This window comes from Neltuma alba, unplaced genomic scaffold, assembly GCF_004799145.2.
Source record: "Neltuma alba isolate B1F8T4 unplaced genomic scaffold, ASM479914v2 tig00013353_pilon, whole genome shotgun sequence".
In the NCBI taxonomy this organism is placed as follows: Eukaryota; Viridiplantae; Streptophyta; class Magnoliopsida; order Fabales; family Fabaceae; genus Neltuma; species Neltuma alba.
In genome coordinates this window covers 189712-215542 of record NW_021637619.1, presented here as the reverse complement: position 1 = coordinate 215542, position 25831 = coordinate 189712, and the positions used below count along the sequence as shown (strand labels likewise).

The 25831-nt window shown below is 31.2% G+C and overlaps 1 protein-coding gene and 1 long non-coding RNA gene across 2 annotated transcripts in view; both read right to left on the bottom strand.

Moving 5' to 3' along the window:
- Positions 1-5146: 5146 nt before the first annotated feature.
- Positions 5147-10659, bottom strand: LOC114736652 (uncharacterized). Its single transcript, XR_003739361.1, has 3 exons — positions 10558-10659; positions 5905-5946; positions 5147-5186 (listed from the first exon to the last, which is right to left on the bottom strand). It is a non-coding gene; the product is annotated as an uncharacterized LOC114736652 (long non-coding RNA).
- A 78-nt stretch (positions 10660-10737) lies between these two features.
- The window catches only part of LOC114736648 (MADS-box protein SVP-like), a 34131-nt gene continuing 19037 nt past the window's right edge, over positions 10738-25831 (bottom strand). Inside the window, exons 5-12 of the mRNA XM_028924524.1 lie at positions 23842-23941; positions 22510-22551; positions 21247-21285; positions 21043-21148; positions 13934-13982; positions 13499-13702; positions 11456-11537; positions 10738-10818 (exon numbers count right to left, since the gene is read on the bottom strand). Coding sequence (XP_028780357.1) covers positions 10738-10818; positions 11456-11537; positions 13499-13702; positions 13934-13982; positions 21043-21148; positions 21247-21285; positions 22510-22551; positions 23842-23941 — 703 coding nt within the window. The remainder of the gene's footprint in view (positions 10819-11455; positions 11538-13498; positions 13703-13933; positions 13983-21042; positions 21149-21246; positions 21286-22509; positions 22552-23841; positions 23942-25831) is intronic.

Here is a 25831-nt window from a genome sequence, read left to right as displayed (position 1 = left end):
TGGCATAACTATTTGGAAGAAGAATCAACTATCTGAACACCAAAACAAAGGCATTCCATTGAAACAATCAACTGTCATGTTACTGCACCAATCTAATAACATTCAATTGAAACATGACATACATGCATGAAACATTTTTGGACAGCAAGTTACATATACTAAATAGCGGCAACCTATACCAACGAACTAACTAGTCAGCACCAAACTCATCGAAGTCAAACTAAAGTCATTATCCCCTTCAATTCTCAAAAGCTTTCCACGTCAAAATCACATCGTTAGCCATTATGCCTCCCGTGATGAAAGATTTCAGCAAGGCCACGTCCTCCTCTTTTGCCATGATGCATATAATTCTCCTCCCTTGAAGTTTCATACCTACACGAAACCATAATGCCGATGCCACATTTTGATGAGGTGACCAAAAGAAGGTTTAACACTGATTGTTAATTACAATGAAAAAGCAAAGGCTGTCAAGCCAAAAAGCCATACAGACACTAGCTAGGTAAGTTTCTTTATGATCTACATAGACAACTCACTCAAAGGGAATTTAGGCCTACAAATTCTGCAAAGAGTCAGAAACAAAATAAACATCACAAAATTTCCGAAAAAAATTATCACCAGTCTTGACAACCACATCATATAATATTTTGGAACAACCCACGTCGTATTTTCAAAAGCCAGCGGAATTTTTGTGCTTGAAGTACAAGAGGAAAAACAATATGTGTGCAGGTTGAATAGAAATTATTGCAAACATAAGTAAAATGATTTAACATAAACAAAACAAGGTAGCCGAAATTACAAATATAGTTAAACTCACCATCCATGAAGATGCCTTGTAGAAGATATAAACAATGATATTGGTTCAAGGCCCCAGTAATCCACAAATATTCAACAGCATTTTGGACTGGCAAAATACAAATACTTGGAAAAATAATAAATAAACTGAATCAAATGTGTTGATGATATGTAGGATTTGTCTTATTGTACCTCCATTCATTATCAATTAACTCAAATAACAAACATCTCATCTTAGTGAAACCTCAAGAATCACAGTGAAATGATTTTTATCGACAAAGGCTCTGGTGATTGCTACGCTCTAGGTAGGAATTCTAAAATAGTTTCAAGGTTCAGACTTTTGATTTGAAGACACAGGGACCGTAAAAGTGTTCTTAAAAGCTCCAAAAATTGATTTTAAGTTAGGGTTTTGGGCTTCAAAAAATGATTTCATTACTTATTTGTAACCATAAATCACAGCTTACCAGCGACAAATCGAAGCAAAACACGATCAGAAGAGGATCGTCAAGAGACCTTCAGCCTTCAAAGCTCAAACTTCGTCTCTATTTATAAGACAATCACCAGGAAGAGGAAGATGAGGATAAATAGCCTCTTGTTCGATCAAAAATAAGAGAAAAAGGAAGGCACAGATTAACTTACCCACCGGGAAGAGCTCAAGCTTCGTCTCAAGTCACCAGGAAGAGGGCAATCATCGTTGAATGTAGAGATTAGGGTTCTTCTATGGGAATTTTTTGATGCCAGTTGAAAGCCCCGAGTTTAACTTATAATTATATTTTAATTAAAATCTTACTTGCTTAACAATTAGAGATGACCTGGCAGCCACCTAATAAGATTAAAATGTGGTGACTTGTTACATTTTGATTGGTTAGAGCATAAACGAGGTGGTGCTCCAGGTGTACCCAAGAATTCCTCTATAAGAGGTTATCATCAAAACCCCTATGTATAACATTAAACTAATTTTTCTTCCTTTTTTGGGGAGACACAATCAAGGTGTATATTTACTTCTGATACACAAATGCCATATATGAATCAGATTTATATACAGTGATATACATATAAATATAGAGTATGTATGTATGTATATCCAATATGTCGACATTTTCATTTCTTAAAGAGTATAAGATATGATGCTTCTAGGATGTGTTTATATATTCATGAAAAAATTTATAAAGCAAACAAAAAATATAGTTGGAATTCAACCAAATATAGACTAGAATATAGTCCTTTGTTACTATTGAATACCAAAAAATACATAATTTAATATAAGAACAAGTTGGGAGCTTAAATTTGATCGTAAATATAAAATCTTAATTCATTTTATTTCTCAAATTTATAATTTTTCCCCCAAAATATTCTTAAGGAGTTCCTATCAAAAGGTAATTCCAATATACTCCTCCAGTCATAAATATAAGACCTATTTCTTAGTGTAATTTACAATACAAAATGGGTCATATATTTAGAACCAGAGAAGTACATTATTAAAAATGATAGTTTAAAAAAATCAAGACGCATTTATTATAAATAATAAACTTAACTAATTTTCTTGATATTTGTTAGTTAGTTATCAAGCTCTTCTATTATTGTGACTTGAGAAATACGGGATAAATATATGAGAAAAGTTTTGTTATATGAAATGTGCTTATAAGTGATTTTAAACCCATCTTCCCTTGCTTGACGTCATATGCAAGCAAAGATAAGATAATAGTATTCTAAAATTTTCTAGCGCCATCAAAGTAATTCCGCGCATTTCCCTTTTTTGCCAGCTAATTCCATGTATTTCCGCTTATTCTTTTCTCTCCTCTATAAAATGAAAAGCTTTAACATCATAATCTTTAACAGAATTTAATTTCTGTATAAAAATGTCTTAAAGTATCCACTAAGATTCTAGGAGTATCCGATAAAAATGTCTTAAAAAAGTATTTCAATATCAATATAAATTAATTATTTAGAATAAATAAGTGTTGTTTTTCCTATAATATCATTATTAATCATATGTATTAGAACTATCATTTAATATAAATTCTTTAACGCATGCAATCATTATAACGAATACTTTGAAAAAAAAAAAAGGACAGATATGTGAGATGAGGTGGATTTATGTCTTATATTTAAGATTAAATTAAATCTCCAACTAACTTTTATATTAAAGACTGGAGATAGTATAAAGTATTGTTGTGTATGATTATATGATATAATACAATACCAATACATCAAACCATTTGAAGTATTGATGCTTCATTGGAGTGTTCTTTTAATTTACTTTGAGTACTAAAGGCAAACGATAGACTATTCCCAATTATGTCACTACATGTACAGGGTTGACATCTAAACTCACAATCACTTGATTAAATATTTTGGCCAATTTTACTATTTATAAATTATACCCTATGTAACCTATTACTTAGTAATCAGGAAAAGTAATCTAGCAAAAATGTAAAAACAATTGTTGTATAATTATTTTTTTTAATAAAGAATACGGGCTAGATATGCATCCTAATATTTAATAATTAGTGGCTTTAAGGAATGACTCAAAACAATGGCTACCTGCCTTAGTGGTAATAATGTCACCTTTAGATAAAGTTTTGAGTTTGAGTTGAGTGTTGATATAGTGGGGTGTGTGTGTGGTGTTTGAATTGTATAAACCAAACAAAAAAAGGAAGGCACTAAAACTGGCTAATGATATGTTTACTATGTTGAATAAATTGAAACAAGAGAACCTAAAAATGAATTATAATATATATATTTTTGTCAAAAAAGTGAATTATAATATATGATTTTTAATTAATTATTATATATAAAACTAGCACTAAATTTTAGTAATATCATATACATGCTATTTATAAAAATTATAGTATATAAAGGCATTGTATATAAAGCTAATATATGTGTTCGATTAATGGTGATATAATGTGAAAATAATTGTTCTTCATATATGTTTTTACTTTTCAAGTGGGATTGAACACTTGTCTATTATATGGGGGAATTACAATAAAGTCTTAAAAAAAATTACTAATAAATCCTTAAAACTTGTCTTTGCAGCCTGCTTTGTTATTACTGGGACTTTTTAATAATTATATTCTTATTTAAAACCTCATAACAATTCCCCGTATTATATATTGCCAAGAGCAGTAAAATTATACAGTAATAATGAACATTAGTTCATCGGATGGATTACTACTATTTTTATTTTCTTCATGAATAATAATAAAAAACTTCACTGCAGCCCAGGAACAGCTAAGTTGAAACAACTACACACAGCTATACACTTGCATTATTGTACAACCACTATTCATAAATTTAAAATCTAGCACTTGCTTTTCAGTCAAGAACGGTTTTCACAAAACTTCCAAAAAAAAAAGATCTACTGCGCTTCTTCCTTCAGAAGCTTTAATTTCATTCAGGGAAACAGTAACCTGCGATTCAGTAAATAAAATAACGATTAATGAAACTTGATAACCTTAATTGCCTAGAGTTTTAGACTAATTAAACTCACCCACATGGATTGCAAATCATTCATGTAAGCCACAGGGACTTACCATTAAAAACTTCATCGTCATGGACAACTACATTAATGGGGTCAACAATATCATATCAAATGTACACAGACACACAAGTGTAGGAAGTTGCAGTACTAACAAGTTGTAAAAAGTGAAGCTTATTTAGAGCACTAGGCCCATTCAAAGCAAAATCTAATAAATCTCATCTTAAATATAAGTGCCAGATAATTAATTTACAGTTATTGAGAATGATTAATGGGGTTTGTTATCTGTAATAAATGTGGTAGTTTACCTAAAACACCACATTCATTCATTTGAATTGAAAATTACCTGCATGGATTTTTTTTTTTAAAAGCCCTTTAGTATTGTAACCAACATGATTGTTTGAAAAAGAATTATAAATTTGTAAATAAAATGGATTTAGGACTTACAGTTGAAACCTAAACAATGCTCTTAACTAACTTCCACATTTAGGACCAAATACTTTTGAGGGAGCAAAATAACTAACCTACAGTAACCGGAGATAAAACACAGCTCTCTCATCAGTGGCGTTTATAGCAACTTGCCTTGTTGCGGGAGACTGTGTCTGATGGCTGATATTGTTCATCCTCAAGCCATTGGGCCTATCAACACATTATTTCATTTCCCAGTTCGATAAAATTCCCAGATAAGTACTGACAAAAGCAAAGACCATGGGAATCTGAAACCTGTTAATTACCTGGTTTTCTTCCGTGGATTTGATTAACTGGATTGGCATTAAGTTTAAAAACATGGTAAATGGGACGTTGTATTATCACTACGAAGACACATTAATGAGAAATTAATTGACAAGAGAATTAGTGACAAGAATCTGACAACCTTCGTTAGCCTCTGGTTTTCTTCCTTGAGTTCGTCTTCCTTTATTGACATCAAAATTAAACGCATCATTAAAACAAACAAGAGACACGAATGAAGACTCACAACGTACTACAAATGTTAACAAATATTTTATTAATGTCACATGTTACTATAACTAAAATATGGGATGGAGGAAGTGCCTTAGACACTACTGCATAGCATATTATATTACCACAAGACATGAAATACTGGAATTATAAACTCAAGTTTATGGTTAAACTTAATCAGATGTGCTAAGTTCAGTTTTGTGTGCATTTAAGTTGTTGATTGGTAAGTATAGACTTTTTGATAAAGTTATGTGTTTAAAATTTAATAAAAAACATGTGCTTTAGTTCTCTATGAGTTTATGTAAGTTGAGTTTACGTGTCTTTAATTTGAGGCATGTCGTTTGTGGTTTTTTGTAATCTCTATTAAATATGGGCTTATTTGAAGGGTTATGGAAATTACTCTCTCCATTCCTTTTTAATGGTCACTTTTTAAGAAAATGCTTGTTTATATTTATCTGTCATTACAAAATTTGAAGATAAAAATAATTACCATTTTCTTCATTCTACCCTTGTCTTTACTAACTTCAGAATTCCAAAGGCAGCATTAATTACTAAAATAAAAGGTTAAGTTAGAAGGAATTAATTCTGATCAATACCTTCTCATTATAACAGAGAGGAAAAGACTGAATATAATGCATAGAATGCTTTTGATAAACAAATATAACGCTAACCTTTTTCTTTAGAATATTGATCTCCTGCTCAAATACTTTAACCTGAAACACATGGAATTAGTTTCTATCGGTTATAAATCTTGCAAGCTGCTTTTTACCCATGCCATGGAATCAAAAAACAGATAGAACTTACAAGCGCATCATAGCTGTTTACTATTGCTAAATAGTATAGAAACAAATGAAAAAAGAAGAGGCAACGTTATAGTGAACAGCAAACAGTATCAATAAATTCTAATTTATATAACAAGGTAAATAACATTGCATATTATCTCTCCAAAAAATGCTTTTTTGAATCAAACCCCATATGAAGCTCGGAAAAGCAAGAAGCCTCAGGTAAGCCACTTACAATTCTTAGTTGTCTAGCATATGTGTAGGTTAAATTTCATTCTTCAATTGATGAAAAATTGAAAAAAAGAACTAAAGTTTAAATTGGCTATAGTAGTCAGACCAAAGCATGTCATCTGTATAATCTTGTAAGTGTTAACGTAATAGTTGGCAGGAATATTCTATCCAATGAAGAGGCTAGTTGGTAATGGAATATTAACAAGGGAGGCATTCTTATTTGAATCCCTATAGAATAGAGTTTGACAATAGACAAGCAACACCACCCTGCATTGACAAGTCCATATTCTTTCTCATTCACCTCACCTAGTGAAAGAAGTACCAAAAGATCAACAAGTTCTTCAGCATCAAGATCCTCTAGTGAAATACCACCAAAAAATTCAAGCGCTTACTAAAAGTAAATTTATGCATTTTGTAGTTTTTCTGTGTATGTCTCGAACTCCCACGCCCAACTTCTTTAGAAGCAATAGAAAAATTTGAGCGGCAAAGTGCTACGATAGAGGAGATTCAAGCCATTCAAAAAACTCGACATGCATGGGAGTTAGCTGTTCATGAAGGCAAAAAATGTCATAAGGTCCCCGGGGGTAGAGCTGTTAGAGCCCAACCCATTTAAACCCTTTTAGATTGAGGACCAGCAGGCTTAAAAATTAGGTCCCAAAATGAGTAAATGGGTTAGACGTTGGGCTCATTTGGGTCAAATAATTAAAAGGCCATCCCTTAAATATATGTTTTTTAAATTTTAAACTACTAGAGACCAAGAGAGCTTCAGTCCCTCCATCCTCACACCAACTGCCCCCAGATCTCATTCTCAAGCTTCAATTCTTCACTCTTCCTTCAACTCTCAAAGTCTCACTTAGCTTGGTTGTTCTCCATCTAGATTTGATGCGGTGTAAATTGTTTGTGATTTTATCCTTCCCCATTCCTCTGCTGACAACGCAGTGTCCTTGACTTCTTTCTCCTAAGCTCTCCTTCATTCCTCTTGTGCTCTACTCTATCATACTCCTCTTGTTCTTTCATTTAACATGGCTAATGTTCTATTAACATAGAGTAGTTATTATGAACTGGATCACAGCATGTTTGAATCAATTATTTGTGCTTAATGTTAATTTTGTTTGTTCAAACACGCATTTATTTGTTTAGTTGATGCTTGGCCAATATTAATTATGAATCAGGAGGATTAGGGTTTTCCTTGACAAAGGGAATCTTGATTATGGATATAGATTGGGAAAGTGGGATTAGATGTGTTCTAATTTGCCATTAGGATAAACATATACCTAACGGACCCTGTATAATCATTAAAGAGTAGCTTTGGATTTTATTGCCTCTTGAGTAATTATGCTGGGAATGGCATGTTTAACACTTTACGAGAGGAGTATACCTGAATCAAGAGACGTTAATAGCCACTAAAACTTCATATTAACTAAAACGGATTACCATTATAGGGCATGTGGTTTTGGAACAAGAACATTACCATTATGGCTTATATATTTTTTATTTCAAAATGTTAAAAAATAGCTTTTTTTGGCCCGGACCTTACTAATGGAAGCATTTAAGAGTATAAAGCTCGATTTGTTTTCAAGGGATACTAACAACAAGGTATGAATTTTGAGAAGACTTCTCCAACTCCTCAATCTGAAATTGTGAGAGTTGTTTCATTTTTGGTTTCTTAGTTGCAGTTACCTGTTATCAATTTAATTCAAATTCTGCTTTTCAAATGATGAGTTAGAAGAAATTGTGACATCCGATAATTTAACAGGGACATACATGAAAATTTGTAGGGACCAACTTGTAGAGAATTATATAGTTTTGAGGTTTTATCCTAATTATGTATAGTGAAGGAGAAGTTGTGGCAGAAATATATAACTTCACAATTATGGTACAAAACAGTCCCCTCAACATTAGAATGTACAACAAGGGAAAGTATGAGATTTACAAGAGATTAAACCATATCTTTCTATAAAAGATGTATTTTGATATATTTACCCCTTCATAAAAAAAATCTTTTAAAATATTAATCCTTTTATGGAGTAAATCCTACACATTATAAACCCCAATTTTCTTTTGCCGCTCGGCCAAAAAAAAGGCAACGATAGCTTTACTAAGAGGCAGGGAAGGAAAAAGCAAAATGAAAATTGAGAAAGTTATCTACATCACTAACCTAAACTTCCCTCCTCTAATTCTACAAGATCTAATCCCTCCATATGTGGAAAATTCAAAATTTAAGGCAACTTGTTGAGATAGGGAGTTATGATTAGGATAAAAGATATCAAATAGACAAGAGGCGAGTCTCCCATCAATTTTAATGTAAGTTCCTTCTTCTAAAATTAAAGATTTCAAGACTTTGGATTTTGCATCAATAACTTCAAGAATTTCTTTCTTGAGAAGCCCTGGTGTACTAAGATGTTAGGCAGGACAAAAGACATGAAACTAGACAGGTTTTTGAGTAGGCTTGTGAGATTATTGATACAATCTTTATTTGGAGCGCTTGTTGTTGTAAAACAAATAGTACGGAAACCTCTTACGAGTAAAAGCCCAAAAGGAGAGCTAAATCTCATAAGACAGTATATTAGAAAAAAGAGCTCATTAAACTTGTAAATCACGCTACACTTGTGAGGCTTCCCAATACCCTTGATATTGTCAATTCTGCACAAGATAGCAATACTGCTCTTCTTATATGTCTGTCTTGCTTGAGGCCTAGTTTATTTTATGCAGTTTTATGTCATAAGTAGATCTGTACTCAAAGTTAGAGCCTTGAATAGTTAAATATTGCCTCTTTGGCAGAGAATTATACCCTTGTGGCAAAGAAACTCGAAGGCAGAGCCTGTATAGTAAGAAAGCCTTGTGGCTAAGAGATGTCTTTTTGGCATAATAAGCAGGCTAGGTAAGGGGGAGAGTGCAGTGGTTCTTTAATAATGAATTCTAGGTGTTTATGATATCATCTAATTAATATGTATGTCATCTTTTATATGGTGATTCATTTGATGTTATTATATATGTGTATTCCCTTCCTATTGGGATTTTCCCCAAAATATCATCCCCTCTTGTCAACCCATGCTTGGTGAAGTTAGCGGAACATACAATGACAGGCAAGTTGTCAATGAGTTTTGAGAAGAATAATCAGGATCTAATTCAATTTAATTCAATTATGATTCAGTTACATTTGGAATAATTAAGGGATGAAAAGCATCCCATAATTGCGTCAGATTTATCAGGTTTCTCTTATTGGAGTTATAACGGTCAACCTAAGTTATATTTGGCATATTCGGTAACTTATAGTTATAAATATATAAAATGATTTATGAACAGAGATTTGACAGGACTATGAATGATTTTCCTATAGGATATGAGGATTACGAGACTGTTCATTATCAATTATAAAAGGAATGCAGATAAGGTTAGTTAGTGCCTTAAATCGGTCATTGTGAGCACTCGTTAATTTGCATCTTGCACAGTTGAAGGGTCAAATGAGCATCAAACAAGAAAAATCATTTTGTATAACTAAAGGGCATGTAGTGCATTAAAACTAGAATTTATTTAGGTTACTTCGATCCCTGTAGCATGAGGCAAAGTTGAAACACAATACAAGAGAAAATGTTTAAACATATGCATTTTATTATGAGGATATAGTTGATTTTTAATCTGTGATTTAAAATTATCTTCACTAAAGGGGAAAGAATTTTAGAACATTGCTAACATTCTTCGCTGGAACCATGGATTACGATAGCCTTATGGTAGCCCCCTTTAAAAAAAAGAAAAAAAAGTAGCCTTATGGTAGCCAAAATACAAAGAACAAAAAGGTAGCTTTATAAAGAGACTTTAGTTGACCTTTCTAATGATAAAAGAATAGGGAGATCTTAACCTTATCTAATTTTTATGTCATTCACTTCCTACTTTTTATGCTGCAATGAATATTTGAAATATAATATATAGTTTTGTCATTATAAAAGGGATAAATCGAATATTATGAGCTAAACAAGATGAATAACAGTCAAATAGCTTCTGCATATTAGACAGTTATTTCAAAGGGAAAACGACTAAAAAAAATACATGTTGAATTTCAAAAAGACAAATAAGCCATGGTGACTATTCTTGTAATGGTTTAGACTACTCTTGTAATGATTTTAATAAGCCAAAATTGGTCAAAATCACTTATCTATCATTTTGAAATTCAACAATATTTTTTTTGTTAATTTTTCCTTTTTCTCAAATAAGCCATTGTTTAATCGACAGTTGATAAATGTAATTTACGGGATAAAACAATCATAAAATATTTCAATTTTTGTAATACTGTCATGAAAGGAAAAGGCAAACCTTTGCTTTTGAAATGCGATGCAAGCTTGTGCTAAGTAAATCTTCTAGCTTCCTCAGATCTTTTACAGACAGCCCTTGCAGATCTTCTCCGTTGAGCTGTCTATTATTAGAGTAGAGCAACATATTTGAAGCTATAATAAACACATTGTAGATCCCCCATTATAAAATCTTTAGCACCATTTAATAATGGTAATAGTAATACCTTATTTCAAGAGTGTTCTCTTTTACTTCCTTGTTTAGCTTAAAATATTCACCTTCCACCTGTCCAATTGCCATATGCTTTGCACATTCAATAACAAAAATTTTAATATACTCCAAGGATTTTCATATTAGGTATGTATATAGTCCATCATATCCTTGAATTAAAAAAGAAGTTACTGTTGAATAATTATAGCAGTAATATAATATACTCCCTCCGCTTTTAAATATTAGTTAAGAGGTTTCTTTTGGTTCTAATTGAAGTAGACCTCAGTTCACTTTGTATTCCAAATTTATAATTTTTCTTGAAATTATCTCTATTTTTTATAGGCATTAATATCCCCCTATTAGAGGCAGTCCTAATTGCACAAATAAAAGGAGTTTTCATCAATGAGTGTAGTTTCCAATGCCAGTGACTAGAGGGGATATTTGAGGATAACCAACACACATTTTTTAACAAATAACTAATTAAATTTTCAATATCATATTAATTTTTATTCTCTCTCACTATCCTTGTTAAATATGGGCATATATGAGAATAATATTTAATGCTCATTGAAACGATCAAAATGTCTTATAACCAAAAATATTTTTGTAAGATTTTTTATATACAGACACACAGACAGAGAGATGGGAAAAAGAAAGATGAATCAAAACAGCAATAGATGAAGGGGTAGAGAGCAGAAGAAAAATTATATACCTGTAGCTCTTGAGGTGGCTGGTATGACTTCACAAGGTTCACATCTGAGTATAGGTTTCTCCTTTCAATTACTTGCCTCGTGCTTAAAACAACAAAATATTGCAAATTAAAATGGAAGTCATACTTTAAAACTACTTCTAACTGAATTATATAGCATAAATTATCATTTGATGAATTAAAATTATTTATCGAATTTAAATTTTAATGGAAGTCATACTTTGGCTGGGGGAGGGGCACAATGAAAGTCATAGTTAAAATAAGTGAATTTAAATACAGTATTAAATTTGTTTATATATTCAATCAGTCATGTATATATATACCAATGAATTTATTCTTAGTGGCCTCTATGGCAAAACATTACAGATGCGTGTTTTATTTAGAGATATATATATATGTGACAATAATGTGTAATATAATAGCATCTGTTTAATTAACCGAATCTTGACTCCAGATAGACTCATTCAAAATTATAACATTTAAATATTGCCATTAATGGATATCAAAACATGAAGACAACAAGGAAAACCTCAAGAGCAATCTGTTATAAGTTGATAGCCTTACAAAATTTTTAGTATCTTCAAAGCAAAAGTGACCTGACTGTTCCAGTAGCATGTTCTCATAATCCTCTTTAAACTGTTTTAATCCACCTAATTAATCAATAAAAAACACAAAAAAATTATGAACTAAAATTTAATTTGGGATGTTCTCTATTGACCTAAAAAAGAAAACATCCCTACCTCTTTAAAATATGCCGTATTTGTACTTCTCTAGACCATTTAAATTAAACTAGAAGATTTAAATCATCTTTTGATATTTTTTATTTTGAAAGAAACATGGTAAAAAAATATATACAATTTTCCAACACCATTGAAAGTGATTTTGAATAAAAATAGAATTAAAATGTTGAGATAAAAACTATCTCACGTACAGACTATATCTCCCTAGAGATGAAGAGAGGACATGCTGTACTGCTTGAACAGCGTATTGTGGGCCTTTTTTTTTTTTTTTTTTTTTTAAGAAATCAAAGACGAATACATTATTCTTGACTTGTGAATAGTGTAGTTTCTTGTAGATTTTATATAATTGATATAACTATATTGATTGTTATGGCAAGGATCATATTTTTTTTTTTACAGAAGGAAAATAGCATCTTGACATTAACAAAAGCCTCCGGAACCGAAGCAGCTTCATGAAATCTAATATTCCTCCATACATGTGTCGTTTTCGTTATTTTCAAACCACTATTTTGTACTATTTTAAGTTTTAAACGTTGATTATTGTACATAATATTCACATGAACGTTGAACAAATTCCTTGGTCTCTCTTCCAAGACTATCAAGATTTCAGTGTTCAAACTATTTTAGCAGCAACCTCAAGACATTGTAGTAAAAAGATAAAGGTATAAGCAAAACACAGTTATGATGAGATTGCTCATTATTTCCAATTATACCCACATGATTAATTCTCAGATACACACATATATAAAAGCACACAAAAGGACTCTATCACAACTTTTTGGTCAGCACATCGTGTTCAAGCTTTCCTCTTACAGCAAGAGAAGTACTTTGTGGAAGCAACTTCAATCTAAATAATTTCAATTAGAGAGAGAGAGAGAGAGAAGGTACCTTGTACTGGCATAACAGAAGGTAATTTTCACCAAAACATGAACATGGTAAGTGATGATCAAACAGATGAGATACATAAATGCTGACACTTCAAAAAGAATAGACAAATGAATTATGGGGTCAAACTTGGTATGCTAATAATCTCGATTCTAGGTTGAGTTATTGTGCTTTTTAGAGCCATTTCATGTAAAATCCCACTCTATCAAAACTGAAGGAGATTATATAGACAAATTTAGAAGAGAGCACAAATGAGACGAATAAAAGCATACGCTATCACAGCTTCTTTATCAGCAAATAAAGATCAGGATTCCTTTTCCTCTAAACAAAAACGAAAATCCCAGACGTGATTAAAATTCAGATTATTCTGATTCCTAGGGATAGAACACACATATACATTATATAGAGAGAGAAAAGATACCTTGTACTAGCATAATCAAAGAGTTTGCCCGAAGCTGAAAATACTAAGAGAGCAATCTCAGCATCACAGAGAGTTGACAGCTCCATAGCCTTCTTGAATAGACCCTTCCTTCTCTTTGAGAAAGCCACCTGCCTCGCAGCTACGTTCTCGATCTTCTTTATTGCTATCTTCCTTCTCGTCATTTCAGCCAATCTCTCCTTCAAACTAAAACCAAGTTAAATCAAAGAGAAAGAATTGGGGAAATCTAAAGATTTAATCCAGTCTCATACAAAAATTAATTACGCAGAAGAATATTATCTGCGTGTTAAACGAAAAAGACAAGCATAAAATGAAGAGAACTTGGATTGGGTGTAGGTGGAGAAACAAGATAAAAAGAGTTTGAGGCTTGGATAGGATAGATTAGGAAGGATAAGTGCAGATCTAAGTAAGAAATACAGAGAGAAGGGGAGGTTTATTCTTGAGAAGGAGAGCGAAGTGTTGTTACCTGCAAGAATATTCTGAAATGTGATAACTGAAGAAAGGATGAAGGATAGAGTCTTGGTGAGCAGGAAATTATTAAGGCGGAGACAGGCTTCCCTAAATTTTTTTTTAAAAAAAAAAAAAAGGGAAAAAAAAATGAAACTCTTGCGGTGGGTAAATTGACTGCATTGATTGCAGCTTTATACATGGGCACACGCATTCGCCATTTAGTGCCACGAGTCTGGGATCACTAATTCACTGAAAAAAAAAAAAAAAAGCTACCACTCTACTCCTCGTGAAGAAATTTTTTTGTCAAAAACATCGGTAATTTGTAGGGTATTTAACGATTATTTTCTAATTTTGTGAGCTCTTATTTAATTTTTATTGAAAAAAGAGAAAAGAAAGATAACAGGTAAGAATGATTTCTAGATAAAGAGAAATAAAAAATTTTAATGAGGGTGTGTTTGAAAAATTTTATCCATAAATGCAGTTTTTAGTATGTGAGAATAAGTTATAAGTAACTTATAATAAAAACTCGAGTAGTATTATATTTTGAGACAAAATTCTCCTTACATATTTATTTTATATAATATAAAATTACTAAAAATAAATTGTGTTAAATTATATTTAGTATTCTAAAGTATTTTTTTATGGTATTTAGTATCAAAAACTAATTTTTTTTATATTCATTTAGCATTTTAAAGTATTTTTTTAGTAGCTCCTAATGTTCTAAAATAAATTTTAGTACAATTTTGTCCCTGAAGCATTTTTCTAATAGCAAGTAGTACTCTCTGCACTTATGATACTGAATATTACTAAAAATATATATTAATTATGGTGATAGATACACCAAAAATTATTTTAAGATACTATATGTTATTGAAAAATTGTTTTAGAGTGTTGGAGGATGGAGTGAGGGAGGAGGTATTGTTGGCGGCAGCACCTGCAAAAAATAGTTAATCCAAGTCACGTCCTAAGGACGCTGTCCTTAAGAGCTATTCCGCAACCACCGGTAGATAAGGATGTGGCACTCCCCAGGATTAAACGGATCCTTTCTGTAAAACAGGGTGAGCAGAACAGCAGAAAATAGTAATAAACTCAGCAAGTAAGAGAGCACACAAGAGGGGGAAGAGAGGAGTTCGAAAACTCTAGAGTTGTGTGTGTAACCTTAGAATGAAACACCCTTTTATAGGCCCCATATATTTTGAACGTTGGCAGCCTTCTTTTCACATTAAGTGGTCAGTTTTATAGAATTAAACGCATGCCATCAATTTAGGGACGTTGCAAAATCATGGACGTTGGGAGTGAATGGAGAATCCGTTCACTATTTCAAACATTCTTAATATATGATTGTTTAATGTATTAAATGTATTTGAATGGACCTGATTTCAAATTGCTTCAACCGTTTTTATTTAGATTGAAGGGACCGTAATAAAAAACCTGCCGTTTTTATTTGAAACCTTCCACCGTTTGATACACACAAAAATAATAAATACTCATTAAGAATTTTCAAAACTCAATCTTTAAGCATTGAAAATCCGTTTATGATATTAAAACTCTACAATATTTGATTTTCCTATTCCTAATAATAATAGGAAAATCTGTCCATGATTAATGCTCAATTTTTATTTTTATCTTCCCACATTCCTAATTAATGTAGGATCCTTTCTTTGACACACCCAAAAAATATTACAACAGGTATTTGGTTATTCTTTGAGCACATTGTTCATCCCTCCTGTGCTATAGGATGCATTTTGAAAACTAAAAGTTTAAATTATAAGCTGCCTAGTAAGTGCAACGGCTTATTGGGACAGATAAACAATACACCCTCTTAGAAACATATAAGAAGTTTTCTCCTTGTACAGCTGGAAAAATTCAAAATTCTGTCTATGTATAGAATTATGATGTCAAATAGATTCATAAAATCATCAAATCCATTAGACTATGATTTAAATTAAATACTTTTTTCTTATTCTTTCCTGAAAAAAGAAAATCACTCGTATTCGCAACCTCACGACTCAAGCTAGATAACTCTCAAATAACTCAAAGGAAAACAAAACCTTTAATTAGGCATTTTATTTCATTTATTGAGGGGTCTCTTCCCCTTTTCTTGTCTATCTATTAAATTATCAACTACCTAGTAATTGTTGGAATATTTTTAAAATGAAGAGATGTGTTTTTGAAAAGTCATGTTCTTATATAAATTTATGAAATTAATAAATTTATATGAGGGGTTCTGTCTTCATATAAATTAATAAATTTATTTGACGAGTTGTATTCTCACATAAATTAATATATTTATATGAAAAATTGTGTCTTCATATAAATTAATATATTTATATGAAAGGCTATGTAGGTAGTTACAATACTAAAAGACCCTACATATTAAATACATTTTATTTATTTAAATTATGTTAGTTCATGAACCAACATATGGGACTTGTATTTAATAAAGTATTATTTCAAAAGGCATCTCTTCAAGACATCATTCCATGGTCTGTATAAACCCGTCACCATCACTTCATTTGGATACAACACAATTCAAACACAAAGATCAAACTCACTGCTTTGTCTTTGAGTGAATGTAGAAATAGAGTCAAATTATCACCTTGCCATTGTTTTATTCGCTTGAATCTTGGAAGTGCAATCCATATTCAAGAGTCTTCATTGTATCTTGAAAGAAATTTGCCAATCAACCCCACTTGCATCCTATAAGATAAGAATAGATAGAGGAGAATTAAGCCTAAAGGAAAGTGTTGCCCATACCTTGAAGACATCGTACACCACTTTCTTTTTCCTCTCTTCTTCTTGTACTCTTCACAAAACCATCCCTACCAGCAGTAATAATATTAGATATTTTTTATTTTATTTTTATAATTTTAATAGCCACTTCATTTCTCTTTAATTTAATTGAAATGTTACAATATTTTCAAATCAATTAAAAATTTAACAACTTTTTTAATTTTTGATAAGAAAGTGGATAAATGACGAGATGGGAACACTTCGTCATTTGAGGGGGGAAAAACTAATTATAATTCTTTCTAATTGATAATTATGTCAGATCATATTAACAATTAATATTAAATAAAGTGAGTGTTAAAGTATGTATAAAACTATTAAAGTTATTAACAATTTTTAGATAAGATATCAAAATATTATTTTCTAAAAATCCCTCTGACAATTCATATATTTTTGTCCAATGTTGATGACTGAATATATTAAATTTTATTATGTTTGATGTACAGATATTTTCTAATTGGAAGCAATTCTATTTGAGGTATTGGCAGACACTAAACGTTAGAAGACAGTGCTTTGAATATGATTATTTTTAATAGGAGAATACTGATGCCTAGAAGAAAAAAATATCTTGATTCAAAAAGAAAATAACTTTAAAAAAATATCTAATATCTAGTTTTGAATGAATTCAATAATGCGTGTTAGTTTTAAGAGATAGGATGAACGAAAAAATTTACCTATTATACTATCAAAAAGAAACACCAGGCACCGTAATAAAATGTCAGGGATAAAAATACTCATTAATTTTTCAAAACGGGGCAAAAATGCTATTTTTGTTGACTACCCTTAACCTCCATCACTTTTTCTTTTGTGAATCCCACTAAGCATACACGTGTTTCTTTCTCACTACTCACTTTGTCGTCTACTCACACATTATCACACACCCTCACTTTTTCTTTTCATTTCTCTATCTCTCTCCTCCCCTCTCTTCTTCGCCTTTTATTTTCTCCAAAGTTGGACACACACAGTCATCAGAATCTAGAAGCCATGAACACTGGCATTGCTAACTTCCAATCCATTCTTGACAAACCCCTTAGTTAGCTCACCAGTGAAGATTGTCACAAGTTCCGTCTTTCTTTCTCTCTCGTACATTTTTTATTTCACTACAAAAAAATAGCTCATTACTGACAAAAAATTATTCTGTTGCTAATTTCTAATAGATTACCAATAAAAATTTCGTCACTAAATTTAGCAATGGATTAGTGACAAAATTTATGTCCGTCGCTAATCCGTCAATAAATATTTAGCGACAGAATTTTTTTCATCAAAAATTTTCATTGCTAATTCTATCACTAAATTGTTTATCATAGAAGTTTTCATCACTAATTCTGTCACAATTCCATCACTAATTTTAAATTTTATTATTTTAGATTATAACCTTACAACAATTTATATAATAACATGATTAAGAATATAATGATTTAAATATATTTTTAATTGTAAAATAAATTGATATATTTGTAGATTTGGTGTTAATGAAGGTATCATCATCATTCATGTCATCATTAAGTACATATTGAGAATAGGAAGACAATTTCTTAGAAAACTTGTTTATATTTCATTAAAATCAATTCCTCTTGATTATTAATAATAATTAAAAATAATAAGAATATTAATAATTTTCTTATACAAACTGATACAAGAAAGAAATAATTTTGTCATATGTATAATATATTGAAAGATATAATATATAATAGAAATTCAAAACCAAAAAATGAGTTTATATGAACACAAACTAATATTGAAGTGAATTTTGAATTTCAATCATTAAACAATAAAATTTAATTGTGATATAATTAATACGGATAATATAGATTGGTTTTGGTCTTCTATGCAAAAACAAATGATATAAATAAAGAATTTTAAGAAAATAAATTACATAGGATATATACATATACAAGGAGGAGAATATTGTTTATTATCATCTATTCAAATCATTTAATTTTTTAATAGAATAATTGATTAGATTTTATTATAGTAGTTATTTTTTAAATAACTAGATTTTTTTGCTAACTATAAATGGTTTTCATCAAATATATAAAACATATATAGATAATATAATATAATAATTATAATTAAATTGGATATCTTATCAATGTTAATTAAAAAATAAATTTTAAGAAAAAATTATTTATGATTTAAAATTCAAAATTAGTTTCATTGGAAATTAAAATTATATTAAAAATATTTTTAAAATAAAACATTATAATATAAATAGTAAAAAAATATTTAAAAAATATTTTGTCATTAAAATAGCTATGATAAAAATTATCATATAGTTTATTTTTAGTTTTTAATAATATATATGTATATAATATTGTTTGTGTAAAAAAATATTTTATATATATATAATTTTGCATAGTAAGTCAATAGGCTCATTGCAGCTCAACTGGTAAAGCCGTATGCGCCCACAGATGAGGTCTCGGGTTCGAGTCATGGAGAAGTCACTTTGAGGAGGAATTATGAGGTGGTGACGTGTGGTAGGCAGAGGTGAGATGACAATGACACATGGCGATCATCGCTGAGGTGGTAAGGACACATGTTTAGAAGAGTTCTTTGCTAGGATTTAGAGGTTTTAAAGCTTAGGAGCTTTGAGCTTGAAGTTTGAAGGAGATTTGGAGTTTCATTTCTCATTTTTCTAGTCAATCTAAGATTATTTTGATCTATTGTATGGATTAAAACTTATTTTAACTCTTTCTTTAATATTAATGATAATGTTATTTTGTTTTTACCTTGAGTTTAGTGCTTTCTTGTAATTGGCCACCACTTGAAGTGATTTGTTTAATTGGTTGAAACTTGAAAAAGTTAAATTGATCTTTGATCTTGGGTAAAAACCTGCTACATTGAAAGTTTATTCTATTAAATGGATGGTTTGTTGATAGAATAGAGATATATCTATTAATCTAGCATTGGTCAAAAAAAGATTTTGATTTTCAAAGTGTAATGTTGTCAACAAAAGCAAGAGATTGTGAAGGTTTATTAAGATTACAAAATTTGGTTTTGACTTGAGAAAGCTTAATTAACATTTGTGAACCTTAGACTGACTTAACTTATCATTAAAACACTAAATGAGAAGTTTTTAATCAAGTTTTATGAAATACAATAGTGAGAAATAATCCTAGATTCTTATTTGTCTCAAAGTTAAGTTTTTAGCTTCGATTTTAAGCTTTATTTTCAAAGTACCTTTCTGAGACAACTTCATTTACACATTAATTTCACTTAACCTAATCATAAACACAATTGTGATTTTTAACTTGTCTGGCCCTAACCTCTAAGAGAACGATATTTTTTATACTACTAGCGACTCGTGCACTTAGAGTTAAACTAAATGGCGAACAACAGTGATGATGATATACTGTTGCTTTGATGGTGGGAAGACGACAATCATGGAGATACTTGTTATTTTTTTGTCTAACTTAAATATTATTTCGCCACATCTACCTCCACGTCACTAGTTTGAGTCAAAGTATTCTTTCTAAATAGTCAGCATTCATAGTAATGACATTTTAGGCCCCTTTTTGAATCATCATGGGTATTTTTGGCCCTGACATTCTATTATGGTATTGGTGCTCTTCTTTAATATTATAATAAGTAAATTTATCCCTTTACCTGATGACATAATATATACGAAGCAAATTAAGAAGGGAAAATTACACACACATCCCAAGGAGTAGAATTTATTCACCTAAGGTCACAAAAAATGTTAAGATTAATAGCAGGTCCTAAGATACCTTAGAGGACTATATTGCCATTTTAACATGGCATCCCTATTCCTCCTAATCTAAGGGTCCCAATTCAAAGTTCAAACACTCTCTCCCTCTCACCTCAGCATTTGAACAGCTTCCTGCCTCTCGTGTTGGCATCTAAAGTGAAGGAATCAGCCACCAGTAATATACAACTCTCTGATGAATAAACATTTATATGTTTCTATTTGAATAAAGACAACCTGCAATACACAGAAGGCCAAACTCATATTAGTGATATGAAGAATGAACTAATGGCCACATAAAAATCAGTCCCAACCAAGGTAGAAAACATAATGTTGTATCCTTTTTTCCCCCCTAATTTCACAGAATGAATGGACTGTATGCTTCTTAGGAAGTATCCCACTCGAAAATTGATCGGAATTATTTTAAAGAATTGAAATCTTCCTACAAATGCTAAAAGACTGCAGAGTCCATATTCAATCCAAACCACCAAACATCAAATGCACATAGTTCAAATTACATTAAACAAAAGCTGTCTAATATATAAACATGTATCAGTAGCTAGATAATCTAGTTAATTACCCCAGCCTGAGAGATGCATCAAACTATCAGCGTCTTGAGGAGGATTGTCAGATGAACTGCAAATGACGATGGAGTCAGAAGACTGGCCTCGTTCACGTGCAAGTCTCTGTAAGTGTGTGTTTGTGTTATGAGATTTTCAATTCTCAACATTTGAGAAGAAAGGCAATACTTTATAATAAGACAAGAATATAAATCTTTGATCACCTGCTTCAATGTTCGATTTTCTTCCATGAGTTGGATTCCCTGTACATGAAAGCCAAACAATGTAGTAAAGGAACCGTGAGCGTAGAACATCGTTAGTGTCATAAAATATGCAGCAAAATGTAGCTTGGATATTTTCTTGAAATCCATCATACTATTTCAAGCCTTTAATATAAGACCCAGTTGACTAATTTAGAGAAATTAAGAAAGTTACTAAATTATTTAATTATAGTATATGTTATATGATCTCTCTAAAATACTTATGGGTATCATTAGATTATATAACAATTTATAAGTGAGGGAAATTAGTTGGGAGAAAAATGATAAATATAAATAGTTTAAAATAATTTAGTAATTTTCTTAATCTCTTCAAATTAGTTAATTGAGTCTTATATTAAGAACCAAATGTAGTATCTATGATAGTGAAATCACATACACAAGTTTGTTAGAATGTGGATATGAATCTTCTCATGGGCTAGTTTCAAATTGAAGTGTCATGTGAAGAAAAGAACGAGCATCAAATCTCTTGGAATATATGTATTCAGAAAGGGATTCACATAGAACTGATCATTCAAGTGAAAACTCAAGTGACGCTTTGTATTATATTCTTTTTAAGACATGAAACTTCTCCCATTTCTCTATAAGTAAAACCGTCTAGCCAATTGAGAGAGTTAGTCCTCCTGGGCAATCTTCTTTTTATCCCTTTAACATACATTAACTGTCAAGTGTGAGACCCTCACATTTAGAAGATTCAGATCTTGTCTTGTGTCAGAAGATAGAGACTACTATATTTAAAAAAAAGAAAAAAGAATGATCTTCTCATCTCTTTATTATGTCGTCACACTTGTGGTTTTTCTTTATGGGGCTAATCACTAAATGGGAAAAAGTGAGGAATGAATTGACCTAATTGCTATTACAGAGATAGAATAAAGATGTAAAGTCGAGTAGTTTCTAATTGATGCTCTTCAATCATTTTGTTTTCTCTAATTATACCTGCTCTGAAAGACTCATTTTTATGTTTGGAACTATGTTTTAAGTGATTTAATGTATTGAGTAAACTTTTGTGTGATTGACATAAAAGTTTTCCCTGCTTCTGGATGTATAGATTATATACAATGAGATTTCCACACACCGATATTAATTGCTTGTATACGAGGAATTAAGTGAACATGACCAGTTGATGAAAGGCCAAATCTGCAGATGAATAATATCTTGCATATGCATAAATAGCAGATCCTAACATTCTAAGTTTGGTTTTGTATCTACCTTTCTCTTTAGTGCGTTGATGGGTTTCATGAATCTTTCATCCTGAAACAATAATCATAGTAAACATGTCAAACTCAAAATCTTGAACGCAATAACTACACAAAATCACAACTCATATAGCTAATCGGACAAGGAAGAAAACAAGCCAATTTGTTGTCAGGATGAAAATTAACTAACAGTTTTAATCACTAATTAAATTAGATTTTTTCTATGCACGGTAAAGGCATATCACTTTAAAAATGTAAAAATAAAGAAGTTTGATAAGTACCAAAACAGTGTCTTATAGCTGAAAATGCACACATCAGGTAGATTCTACACCAGCAAAGTAGAAGGTTTAAAGAAATATACTAAATCTTGTCATAGAGCATTAAATGATAGTAAAGAAAAGAAAAGATGCAATAGATAAAGAAGTTGGTGGCCTCTGACAAATTTATAAGATAAAGAAATATTTGCTTTTTGGGCTGTTTTCTTTTTTTGGGCTGAACCTCGGGGCCCGTTTGATCCATGGAAAGCACGAAAAATGGAATCGAATGTTAATAACCATAAATTCAGCAGGTATGATACTGAAAATGATGGAAGAATTTTATGTTTTATATTCGATTAAATAAAAATAAATTAAAATCAAATGAACCAAAATCCCCCCCATTATGGTTTCTCGGGTAAAGGGTATTAAAAATAGTGTGATTCTAGCATTTGGGAATCAGGATTGATCACATTTTTATGGAGAATCATCCTCCCAGTAGTGTGATAATTAGACTACCCATAGAATCAGGATTCATACAACAAAAACCAAACCAAACACATTAACAATGCAATTGAGATTATTAGGAATTGGGGTTCTAAGAATCCAATCAAAGAAGCCCTCACAGTTCAAAAAATTCTATGCAAAATACTAGAATAATACATTTTAATTTCTTTGCATGTAAAATACAAAATCTATAAAACAAAATCTTACTCTTTCTGTCCCAAAATGCAAGTCACTTTGAACTACTTTATGCAAACCAGTAAAGTTGGTTAAAGTTAATTAGACATCTTGTACCTTTCAAAAATTACTTGAACATTCCAAAATAACCCTTATTAAACTGTACTCTCATATCAGTCATATCTCTCTTAGTGTCTCTCATAAATAGGGGGCAAATTTGGAAGGAAAACATTTAATGCTCACTACATTCTATGAAATATGACTTACATTTTGAGTATCCCAAATCTTCCAAAACGTGATTAACATTATGAGACGGACAGTGATAGTATTTTGCATAGAACTTCACAAATTTTAGAAAGCCCAAACTTCAGAGGATCAAGGGTCAAGCATAAAAAGGACCAAATAAAAACCTTTGTTTTTGAAACTCGAGACAAGCCTCTTTGAAGTCTTTCCTCTAGTTTCTGCAATTCTTCAAGTGTGCATTCTTGAAGTTCTTCCCCATTCAATTGCCTTTAGAATTTAGTGCAAGTCATGTGTCTCATTAACATAATCTTCTCAACATTTATTCATGGTAGGTATGAATTAAAGTTGCGTACCTCAATCCACGAGTCCTTTCTGCTACTACCTTGTGCAGCTTATTCTCATCACCTCCAAGCTTGTACATATTTCAGAAAAAAGGATTAACCTTCCATGATTTTCCATTCCTTCATATGTTATCATAAATTGATTTCAATATTATGTCATCCCTCGAAGTAATTCTCCCATCTTTTCAGTTCTCCTATGGAGTTAATTCAAGACCTAGGGTTTTCTGTAGGGCAATGCAGCCTGATCACTTACTGTTAATGCATATTATGGAATATGCATAAGATTGGCCCCTATTCAAAGGAATCCATGAAGTATGAACAAGACAAAGAGTCAAACGGTACAGCTTAATTTCTTCAATGAGTCAAACGGTAAGTACTTCCTCAGATATTTAGTTGTCGAATTCCATAATGAATTAAACAAGAAACCATTTGTGCGCCCACGCGTGTGTGAGTCACAATTTGAGAGTAATTAACCAGAAAAGAAGTCAAGTATGTTAACCAAAAAAGAAAAGAAAAGGAATCAAGTTAATTAAAAGGAGCTATGTGCATTGACACAAAACTTGAGATAAGTCATGCTGTGTGATTGATATTAATATATTGATTACCTGTAGATTAGCATATGATTGGCCTAGTCTTTGAACAGCAGAATGTTTATCGTACCTTTCAATTACCCGCTGCATACTGAAACAACAGAAATAGTAACTCGTTTGAGTGACTTTCTATTTCCCTTCAAAATCAATCAGTGGAAAAGATCTGATCAGATCAATCAAGCATAGTTTTATGTCAAATTGTATGGAGTAACGAAATTCTTTCAGAATCCCAATGGGAAAACTCAGAACCTTCAACTGTGGATATCAATCATGATTCCGTTACTTCAAGTCTATGAAGTTACTTTCTCATTGGTTGACCTTTTAAGTTATTAATTACCAACAGAAACAGAAGTACTGAAACATACACATATAATAATCTTTAAGGTTACAAATGCAACAAGAATTATATAGATTCCAACTAGTGTTTATCAACTGCCAAGCTGGCTAGCTAGTTTAATAGACTACAGAGAATGAGATAATATGAGTTTAAATATAGATAGTTAATGATAATGAGCTGTGCACTTGTGCAGTTTCATATTTCATTCTTAAATCGACCACTGTGATATCATGTAAATCTCTCTCTCTCTCTCACACCTATAGAAATGCTTGTTTATGTATGTATGTATGAGAAATTGAGACTGATAATATGATATATAAGAACCTTGAGCTAGCATAATCAAAGAGCTTGCCAGTAGAAGAGAAGACTAAGAGGGCAATCTCAGCATCACAAAGAGTCGAGAGTTCCTGTGCCTTCTTGAAGAGACCTTTCCTTCTCTTTGAGAAAGTCACTTGTCTGCTATTATACAGTCAATTTTCTTTATCTGTATCTTCCTTCTCGTCATTTCCCTTCTCCTTCTCAGAATCATAGTAATGCGAGGTTATTATATACGGTAAATTATAAAGTGAAAAATCCAACACGCACGCACACAGCAAAGTTGAATTGGGTGGAAAACTGTACTTGAACTGAACAATAGAGAGGCTATACAGACAGTAAATCCAGTGGGTTTCACACGAGAGAGAATCCCTCCAAGAACTGACATATCGAATATGAAAATCGGGGGAGAAGAGAGAAAAGGATAATGCTTTTGCTGTTAAATAAATTAAACTAGAAAGATTAGTGATCTTGAAAGAAGAAATAATTAAAAACAATTCCAAAGGAAAGATATGTAGAACTATATGAGAATTTCAAACTCGGCAACCAAATTGGGTGAAGGGAAATTCATCCG